This window comes from Musca vetustissima, unplaced genomic scaffold, assembly GCF_032173495.1.
Source record: "Musca vetustissima isolate MV318-11 ecotype Yass unplaced genomic scaffold, APGP_CSIRO_Mvet_v1 utg46653, whole genome shotgun sequence".
In the NCBI taxonomy this organism is placed as follows: domain Eukaryota; kingdom Metazoa; phylum Arthropoda; class Insecta; order Diptera; family Muscidae; genus Musca; species Musca vetustissima.
In genome coordinates this window covers 13,470-24,683 of record NW_026874128.1, presented here as the reverse complement: position 1 = coordinate 24,683, position 11,214 = coordinate 13,470, and the positions used below count along the sequence as shown (strand labels likewise).

At 37.3% G+C, this 11,214-nt stretch overlaps 1 protein-coding gene across 1 annotated transcript; it reads right to left on the bottom strand.

The window, feature by feature from the left end:
- Positions 1–9,611: 9,611 nt before the first annotated feature.
- Positions 9,612–10,622, bottom strand: LOC133331012 (malate dehydrogenase, mitochondrial-like). The gene has a single exon (XM_061539416.1). The coding sequence runs from the start codon at positions 10,620–10,622 to the stop codon at positions 9,612–9,614; it is 1,011 nt and encodes a 336-aa protein (XP_061395400.1).
- Positions 10,623–11,214: the final 592 nt, after the last annotated feature.

Here is an 11,214-nt window from a genome sequence, read left to right as displayed (position 1 = left end):
AAAAGACCTTTAAACGAAGATGGACTAAAATTTTGAGGTACCACCAACAAAATAATCTGCTCAAATAGTAAATGAGATCATTTTCTATTGGCCCTTGAATATGTGTTACATGAAGAAAATATCGTCAAAATCTTCTGTTTGCTTCAGAATATCTATAACAGGCCTTAGAGCACTGATATAGGCCTTCAAAATGTGTGCTAATACTTCAGAAGTCCTTCAAATGATTTTCTTAGGTTAAAGAAAACATACAATGTAATTTATGGGTCATGGGTCCTCTATAGAAATCCTCGGTAGACTTTGATTTTTTCAACTGACCTTAGAGTTTAAAAAAAAAAATTAAAGACCCTCAATAGCTGTTAAAAGCCTTTTTAAGCTTCCAGCAGAAATGTTCCTTACCTTAAACGAACTAATTTCTCGGCAATTTATGAAAAATATCTATCGATTCGTTGTCGGGAAAATCGGTCGGTACTTGTAATTATTTATTTTATAGATTTTTGGTTCACCCTATTGTTCTTGGTTCTCCGATCTTGCCCTCAAAATGTAAAGCAGCTTTTCAGGGCCTTTTCCAATGGGCCTTGTCGGGTATTTGACTTCGTCGATGGTTATAACATTTCATAGGTTCTTTTGTAAAACAATCTGGCCACACTTATGATTTGTTTTGTTTATGTTATTTACAAAACATAAGCTCTACATCTGCAGGCCATACCCCTCAGATTTTGTTTCAGTTAACTAAAAGCGGAATGCAAGCGCATTGCAAAACCCACAAAGCCAGTTTTATATTTTTGGAATGGTAGCATGCATGCACCTCTGTATGACACTGGGGTTGTTGTTGTTATTGTTTTATTTATTGATTTGGTTTTTGATTTCGTTGAATAACTTTTAATGACACCGGTTGGCATTCCATAACTGAGCTGAGCTACTCACAAAAGCAAAGTGGTGGTGGTGCTGCTGCAGAATAGCGGCTGAGACAGCGCAGCAAAATGTGGGTTTGGTTCGGTTTCTGTTTTTCTTTTGTATTCTTTCGACACATGGTCGATTGGTCGCACATGCAACGCCGACACCCCACAACATTATTGTTTCATTGTGTCATTTTGGACGTGTAGAGCAACACCAAACAAGCCAGACAACGACCGGCCGATAGACAGACCCACCGATCAACAAGAAAAAGCCGGCTAAAACCAATTTGATTTCAATCTCTTTATGACCAGTTGAGGCATTTACTTGGTATTTTAATAAAACAGAGCACCAGCACCACCAACACCCAGCCTAGCATTTGCGGATGATATACAGCCAAAGCCTGAGTTGCATGTCAAGCTCTAAACATGTTTGAAATTTTCAATGAATTGTAAAAATAATAAAAATTATTAATTCTTAACTAAATATTTATTTTCAATTGCACTTATCTTTCTTTCGGTTTTCTTTGCATTTCTTTTCAGGTTTATTTTTTTAACTGGTGAGTCAATTTTCCATAGCAAAACGAAGTAAAGAAAAAACATTGCAATAAATAATTGTGAGTACAAAGCAATCAGGTGATGGGTATGTGGATTTTTTTTAAATTTCAAAACCAAAACAATACACCCATCACCATAATAATGAATAATAAAATCAATTTGTATTCCACCTAGGTTCGGAAGAGTACAAAAGACTTGGGTATTTGCCCTCAAATATACCTCATTGTTCATAAATGAGTTGGGTTTATTGATCCCATCCATCAAAAATCAATGTAGATAGTAAAAGAAACACTTATAATTGGACAGAAATTGTCGTTTTCCTACAGAAATCTCAATTCAGCTGGACTGAATTGCAATTTTCCCTATGGAAAACCAAATTCAGCCGGGCTGAATCAAAGTTTTCCTATAGAAACGCCAATTCAGCCGGGCAGAATTGAAGTTTTCCTATAGAAAACCTAATACAGCCAGGCTGAATTGAAGATTTTCTATGAAAAACCTAATCCAGCCAGGTTGAATTGAAGTTTTTCTATAGAAAACCTAATTCATCCAGGCTGAATTGAAGTTTTCCTATAAAAAACTTAATTCCACCGAAAAAATTCTATAGGAAAACTTCAATTTAGCCCAGCTGAATTAGGTTTTCTATAGGAAAATTTAAATTCAGCCCAGCTGAATTAGGTTTTCTATAGCAAACTTCAATTTAGCACAGCTGAATTAGGTTTTCTATAGGAAACCTTCAATTGAGCCCAGCTGAATTAGGTTTTCTATAGGAAAACTTCAATTTAGTCCAGCTGAATTTGGCTTTCTATTGGAAAACTTCAATTCAGCCCAGCTGAATTCGATATTCTAAAGGAAAACTTCAAATCAGCCCAGCTGAATTCGATTTTCTAAAGGAAAACTTCAAATCAGCCCAGCTAAATTAGGTTTTCTATAAGAAAACTTCAATTAAGCCCGGCTGCATTAGGGTTTCTATAGGAAAACTTCAATTCAGCTAGGCTGAATTAGATTTTCTATAGGAAAACTTCAATTCAGCCCAGCTGAGTTAGGTTTTCTTTAGGAAAATTTCAATTCACCCCAGCTGTATTAGGTTTTCTTTAGGAAAACTTCAATTCAGCCCAGCTGAATTAGGTTTTCTTTAGGAAAACTTCAATTCAGCCCAGCTGAATTAGGTTTTCTATACGAAAATTTCAATACAACCCAGCTGAATTAGGTTTTCTATAGGAAAACTTACATTTTATGCTATATCAGATATGATTTCTCCGCTTTCAAAATGATCATCTATTATACATTTCCGTTTTTCTATCAAACTACATCCGTTACACCCTAACCCAGTAGAAAATTTCCATTTCCCAAAGTAGAAAAAAAAACAATAGAAACGCCACCAAGTGAAAGTCGGAAAACAAATTAAATGTAGCTGAACGCGAAGAATGTGTTAAAATTTTGATTAAAGTGTTTATTTTTCCGGTGCTGACCAGAAGCAGAAGAAGCAACAAAGAAGTGCAGCTTTGTTTGAAGAAACCTCGCCAAGCAAAGCTAATGATTTGATGAGCGCATCATGATGACTAAAACAACCGAAAAAGAAAACAACAACAAAATTTAGTTGGGATGACCAGCCAGCTGTTGTTTTGTGGTTTGGTATCTTCTTTCAATTTCTCGTACACCCTACCCCGCCGGAAAAAAATTAATAATTATGACTAAACCAGGAAAATAATCAAAATAATAAAGTTGTAAATTTAATTTCATTAGTTTTGAGTCATCCGGAATTTCTTTTTTTGCTCTCAGACTCACTCGACCTCCCTCCCACCCTATTGGTTTGTTTTTATGACACTCATATATAAGTTCAATGTCAATAACCCAGGGGATGGTGGGCCGATGTCCCAAAGCAAATACTTGTCCACACAAATCATCGTTAATTAAAAAAATGAGAAGAGAAAAAAAATCAGTTCCCCCTCCCCTTTCGGCCACCTCAAAAACCAAAGTTCAATTAACATATTCAAGATCAGTTCAATACGCCATCGAACCTCTGGATTATGTCTTGGAATTTGTTTTATGCTGAATAATTACATGCATAGTACATACATAGGTTACCATTAGACAGACATACATACCGACCACCATCTCTATGGCTGCTGCTTATTGACTTGAAGATTTTTCGCTCGATCATTAATTTTCGGAATTTATAATTATGACTGGGTTAATTTTATTTTCCTTGGCCTCCTACAATAGCAAATAATGACAATAACTACAACACTGTTGCTCAGCTTTATGAAGCTGAGAATTGAAGACGGACAGACAGATGAATCGACGGACACAACGAGAGCCAATACATGTCTCCGGGCATGTTAATGATGCGGCAATTGCCATTTGAACAATTTATCAAATTAAATTTTTTTCTAAAAACTAATGAGGCTTTGTTTTGTTGTTGTTCGTTTATTGTAGAGAGAGAGGGGAAACTGACAAAGTGTGGGATTTGTCAAATAATCTCCCACGAAGTGCTCTTAATTCACACCTTCTATATTCCCACGCTTGTACAGCAGAATTATGTATGGGAAATATATATATAGGTGAGCTTATAGTTTCCTGAAATGAAACATATTCATTGAACATCTAGCGGGACTTCTTGAGATGAAAATTATATCGGAAATAAATTCATCGGATTCCGATTTGTGGTAGTACAGCAGGAGGTATTCTCTCTATAGATGAACTGCTTGTGATGTGTTTTGTTTTAAAGTCCCGCTGTAGCGTTTCTTTTTCCAAAAGACAGAAGGATTTTTTCTTTAGGAGGTATCTATGAAGGCCTATAGAATACCTATTGGAGTCGTTAATTCTGTGAAAGACATGTTAGAGGATTTTAAATTATAAAAGACCTGATGGAAGTCTCCTCATCGCTTTAGGGCTGAAAATATTCTTTAGAAAGGTCGTCTAGATATAGAATTATTATTGGAGGTATTCTGTCTATAGAAGGTCCGTTGAAACTCTACTAGAGATGTTCAGTATATATCCTGCTAGAGTACCTATAGAATGACTTCTCAAGGTTTCTCTCTAATAAAGGTATATTTGAGGTTCTCCCATATCCCACTAAGTGCGTCTAATGCACACCTTTAATGTTCCACGCTGGTAAACAGAATGTATATGTTTTCTCTGTAGAATGGTTGTGTGAGGCATTCCAGCTATAGACACCCTACCGAAGACTTGTAGATGGACTTATACCTCAGAGGGGGCTGTTGGAGATATTCTGCTATAAAACATCATATAAATATATTTATCCTATAAAAGGCCATTGATAGTTTCCTTTCTATAGAACCTTTGCAGAAAAACTTATATCTGTAGCAGACCTGTTGAAGGGTTATGAAATGGTCAGGGCCTTCTGTAGATAATCTATCAAGGGACTGCTTGCTGGAAACCTTCTAGAGCTGCTGAAGAGGTTCTTCATATAGATCTTCTATCTATAGGTATGATGAATGTTTTTCCAATATATATTGAAAGGCTGTGTTGGTGGTATCCACTGTGTACCCGACTTGCTGAAAATTCTGCAAGACTCTTCTATAAAAGTCTTCCTGGAGGCTTTCTATTTCCAAAATTGTCTGTGTAGAAGGCCTGTGGGTTGATGGTATACCCTCTAGATTTGATATGTCGTAGAACTTCTATATCAAGGCGACCGGTTGGATGTATTCTGTATATAGAAGACACATGAATGTTTTTACCCCACAAAAGGTCATTTGGAGACTCGTCTCTATAGATCCATTGCTGAAAAATATCGATTTATAGCAGGCCTCTTGAAGGGTTATGAAATGTCCAGAGCTTGCTGTTGGATGTATTCTGTCTATAAGAGACCACAGGAATTTTTTGGGATTTTCAACTATAAAGGGGCTGTTGAAAGTCTTCCTTGTTTGAAGGGCCGATGAAGATCTGTAAAAGACTTCCAAGAGATATTCAATCTTCAAAGAGTCTGTAAAAGTCGTGTATCTACAGAAGGACTTTGGGAGATATTTTGGTCCCTTAACTATAAAAGATTTTCGGGGCAAGACATTTTTGGAAGTCTTTTAAAAGGTCCGATAATGGTCTTCTATTTACAGAAGGCACGTTGAGAGCCTTTCTCTATGAGGTTTTACTGCGGACAAGGCTTGCTGAATATACTCTACATATGCTATGTCCTACTGAGGCACTTCTGGGCTTAATTGTGAAAATTATACAATTTATATTTGGTCTGCTGGAGGTCTTCTCTCTGTGTACAAGGCCAGTTAGAGATTTTCACTATAAAATGATTGTTGGTAGTTTTCGATATTTGAGGGTATGGTGGAGGTCTATGGATGAGATATTTTATTTTTTTTTTGTCTGCTGAAAGTCCTCTTGCTACAGAAGGACTTAAGGAGAATTTTTGATCATCTATCTATAAAGGTTATTCTGGACCTCTTCTAGGATATTTTTTTATCTTTAGGATATTTTTTAGAAAGTGCGAATCCTCTTTCTTTGGAAACCCAATGAAGGTCTTAAAAATATCTGTTAGTGATATTCAATTGTTAAAAGATTCACATATATCTGCCTATGGACTTCTGGCGGTATTTTTGTCCCTTAACTATAACCGATCTTCTCTACCTCTACTATTCATATTAGAGCCTTTGGAAGTTCGTTAGAAAATAGTATAAATACCTTCTATTTACATAGAGCTCGATAAAGGTATTATTTTTATGGAAAGTCTACTGGAGGTCGTATATCTGTGGACATACTGGTGTTCTTATTCGAATTGGAGACCTGAAGGCATTTTTTTCAATAGAGTGTTTGATGCAGATATTTGGAGACCTCCAGTATACTAAAGGTCTGGATATGAAATGCCACTTGCTAATGGCATTTATATTGTGGAAGGCATGCTGAAGATCATTTCTCCAAAGAATCGTTTCGAAAAATTCTTATAAAAGGTCGACAAGAAGTCTGCATCTTTAAGAAAACCTGATGACAGTCATCTACCTATGAATGGTACGCTGAGGGTATTCCGTCTACAGTTCTTATTCATATGAAAGTCCTGATGGATTTTGTTTGAAAAGAGTGCTTGTTGAAGGTATAATTGCGGACCTCTGGTATAATGTCCAGTCATATAAGACCATTCTCCTAGTGGTCAGAATTTTTTTCAATAGAAAATTTATAGGGCGTCGTCCGGGGACATAGGAAGGAAGGTCATAATTTTACTGTGATTTTTTTTACATTAAAGATCCATATGTGGCCTTTCAGGTATTTGTTCTCCTTTGAAGATCCATGAGGTCTTCCACATATGTTGAGGACATAGGTTTTTTACCCATTGAATATCTATATGAAGTCTTCCATATCCATTGAAGAATCGTTGTAGAATTTAAAACTTCCTATAATAAGTAGATCTTCTATTAATTGAGGTTATTTTATTTGTGGAAATATACATTGAGATTATTGCCATCTATGTTGAAGTTTCTGTATAGGAGGAAGGCTTAAGATTTCTTGCTATAGAAGGACTTTTGGAAGTCCGTTGGAGGTCTATTAAAGCCCTGCAAATGACATCTTCTATATTTAAAAAGTCCCCACGAAGGTCTTTTATTTACCTACGGACTTTTGGAGAGGTCCCTAACTATAAAATATTTTCGGTATAAGTCCTAGAAAGTCCGATAAAGGCCTTCAATCTACTGGAGGTCTACAAAAAGATCTTCATTCAATAATCTCTTTCCAATTTCCTCTCTCTCTCCTCACGCATCTTTCTCCCTGCTTACCTAACCCAAAAACTCCCAACTAATTAGTTTAACATAAGCCACAACATCATCAAACAAAACAATAACGAAGAAGAAACGAAGCGATTTCAATGAAAGTTTAGATTTCCACCGCAGATTTTTCCGCTTTCATAAGAACAACAACAAAAGCTGCAACAACAACAATAGGACAACATTAAGAAAACGGGGTCAAAATGAAAACTGATAAAATCTTTGCTTGTCTTCTTCTACTTCACCAAAATGTCATATTTTGTTTTGACATGTGAGTGAGTGTGTGTGTCTAACTAGAGTGTGGGTCACATTACATGGGAGTCTCTCCATATGTGTGAGTACGTGTGTGTGTGTGTTGGTTTTAAGCTTGACTTAACTAGAGATGAAAAAAATGGAGATGGCACAATAAAAGTCAATTTAGGATAGAGTTGTAAAGAAGAGGGGGCTGGGGAGGGGAAAGTGGGGTATTTTAGCGGTTACAGGTTAGGGGGTTCCATTTTCAGTTTCTCTGGCATTTCCATCACCTAGCTACCTTTTCACCCCTTTTGAAACTACGAAGGTGCCTTGACATTTCAAAAATCTTTACTTTTTTGCCTAGCCATGGCGACGAGGATGATGATGAAGATGAGAGACATGGGTGAAAGATGATGATGATTATTATTGCAAAGCGTAAATGTTAACGATAAAATCCAAAGGGAATTAACTAACATTTGCGGTGCTTTTATGGGTATTATCAAAGATTTAATTATGAGCGGAAACGGATTTCAAAATCGTGTAACGATTTGCCGAGGTTTCGGATCTGACTTCCCCTCTTTTTTGTTACTTATTTCCTTTGGCATTTCATGTGGCCCAACTTTAAAATGCAATTTTTCCAGCAGCTCTGAATGAAAAGCCAACTTTACATTTGAATGCACTGTAACTTAAGTACCACCATCACCGACTGGCTGACTGACTGACCCACATTCTGAACTCATTTGTAGCCAAATACTTCTTCTTCTTTTTTCCTCTATTACATTAACGTAATATTACAATGGAAAGGGAAACAGCAACAACAACAACAGACACAAAAAGGTAAGAGGAAGAGAAACCCAAACACACACATACTTCGGCACACATTTGGAAAAGTGGAGACTGGGTTTTGCTGATCTCCATCCTCAAGATGTGATGTCTCTGCCTGACTGACTGTCTGTCTGCGTCTTTAAGTGGTCAGACGAATAGAGACAGCTGAACACAAAAAATGAAGTGATTGTTAGATGTGATATATATGTGTTAGTTAGTGTATGCGTGTGTGTGTTTGTTAGTAATTGTGATTATTTCCTAATGACATTCACATTTAAGAAAATTCATAGAAAATTTTGACTAAATGATTTAAATACGGCGAGGGAAAGGGAAGCAATGGAAAGAAAAAATATTTTCAAGCGAAGATTTATATACATATTTTCTCAGTAGAAGGCTATGTAGAGTTCTACTTTATATAGAGACCAGCTTGAGGCATTTTTCCCATATAAAGGACACTACTATTCAAGAAAATCTGCCAAAGGAGAGGCTTCTATTTCAAATAGATCTACTGTAGACCTTCTGTCTCTAGAAGCCCAGCAGGGTGTCTTCTCTCTTGATGGATGTATGGAGGTCAAAATACGCCAGAGAACTTGTATATGTAGCAAACCTGAAGTGGCTTCATTGAGTACAAAGCATCCTAAAGACACTTATGGAAACCCGAGGTCTTTTGGGCCTCTTTGTTTCAGGAGATTTGTCAATGGACTTTTATTTCAAGAAGACCTGCTGGAGGTCTACTCTTCATATAAGACCATTAAAGATTTATGAATTTTCCCCAATAAAGGAACCTTTTTCCAAAAACATCTGCTAAAAGAACGGCTTCTATTTCAAATAAAACTGCTGTAGGTCTTATGTTTCCAGAAGCCCAGCCTTTTTTGTAGAAGGCCTACAAAAACAATTCCCTTAATGAAGGTATTTTTTGGATATTTGTCAACGGACTTTTATTTCAAGAAGACCTGCTGGAGGTATCCTGTATTTAGAAGACCATATGAGGGTTTCTGTTTCTGTGTACAAGACCTGCTGGAGATCTCCAATAAAAGGCTTGCTGGGATACGAGACCATTGATACGAGATCCATTCCCTTAGTACAAGACTTCAGCACGTATTTTCCAACAGACTTCGACAGACTTATATTCAAGAAGACCTGCAGGTGACCTACTATCTATAGAATCCCCAGTGGATGTTTTGTCTATGCATGGTCTGTTTAATCTCTGCTCGTCAGGAAAATATCGATCCGCAGATGACTTACAAAAGGACTTTTATCAATTGAAGTCTTCTATACAATTTGAGGCGAACGTCTACATTAAAAACCCGTCAAGGTAATCTTATTTCCATATAATCCGTGTTCCTGAATAAAAAAAATACTTTAGAGACCCTTTAAAATGATTTCACAATTTATTTTTCTCCATAAACTCCTTAGCCCTCTCAATATTTTCCCGAATATCATCTTTCGCTTGATTATAAAGTTCTATTTCAAATGGCAACATTGGTGGCAGCCTCTGATGACCTCCAACCCCCTCCTTGTTCAATTGGAATTGACAAGCAAAATATGGCAATTCATTTATTTCCGATGGTATAAAACCAACTTCTTCGATATTTCTGACACCCTGCAGCGCCGAAACCACAGAATCACAAAATTGTGCCACACAATAGCCCATAGAAAGTTGGGCAGCTCCCTGGTGATTTTTGGCCAAAACCACTTCCTGGCCACCATGAATAATCCGCTTAGCCAATTTTATTTGGGTATCCAAGTCCAATGAAAATTTCGGCTGAGATTGTGAAAGCAGAGGAACAATACTCTTTTCCGAATGACCACCTATGACGGGAACATGCACATATCTTGGATCTACGCCCATGAGTTCTGCGAGGAAGGTAGCAGCTCTCATGGAATCTACCTTTGTGCAACCACTTAGCCGACGGGGATTATAGATGCCATGCTTCTTCAGCAATTCAGCGGCCAGTGGGACCAACGAATTTACGGGATTTGTAACAATGTGGAGATGTGGTGGACCTCGCTCCTTTCCACTAACCTTTGCTAAGGTCTCAATCAGCTGCACCATTAATTTGGCATTGCCATCAAACATTTGTTCACGACTTGTTATGCTGGGCGTATGGGACTGTCCCCCTGTCAAGACCAGAATATCACAACATCTCAGGGCCTCGTGTAAATTTTCGGCTCCGCTATAACCTGTAACTTTAGGTTTTGTGTTGATATGCGACAGATCTGTAACCAGGCCTTTCGTACAGCTGATATCGTATAGGCAAATTTCACTGAAACGATTATTCTGCTTTAGCTGTTGGGCCAGGCTGCGGCCCACGCCACCATTTGCTCCGATTATTGAAATTTTACAAAATTCAAAGACTTCTTGACTAAAGAAGCGGTGAATGTTTTTTAGCATAGCTCAGAGGAGAGAATGGAATTTTTTATTTATTTTTTTTGTTGAAAAATAAGAAGAAAAATGTAAAGAAAAAAAATAAACACAGTGGAAGAAAATGTAAGTTGAAAAAATTTAGGGTCAAATCGAGAAGTTCGGATCAGCTATTCCGTGATTTTCCCCATAATGAAACAAGGTCTTAGATGCATTTTCCAACCAATGTGGACTCCAATTAAATTTAAGAACTCCAGTAGGCACTCTACAGGGGGTATACCTCTAGTGCAGGGTCTTCGATATAAAGAAAATGGAGAGGGTGGTAGGCTTAATAGGAAGTACGTAGGTCCACAACAAGATATCAGTTGATCCTCGTTTCACAGAACTCATTGAGGGTCTTCTGTGTATAGAAGACCTATAGATGGTATTCAGTGCATAGAGAACCATAGGGGAATTTTCTGTGTATAGACGACCCACAGAGAATTGTATTTCTGTGTGTAGAAGACCCACAGAGAGTCTTCTGTGCATGAAAGAACCATAGAGTGGTCTTCTGTCTATAGAACACCCATCTTCTGCGTATAGAAGGCCCATAGAGGGTCTTATGCATATAGAAACTCCAAAA

Coding starts and splice junctions, on each gene's coding strand:
- LOC133331012 (XM_061539416.1), bottom strand. CDS start 10,622: ATGCTAAAAAACATTCACCGCTTCTTTAGTCAAGAAGTCTTTGAATTT.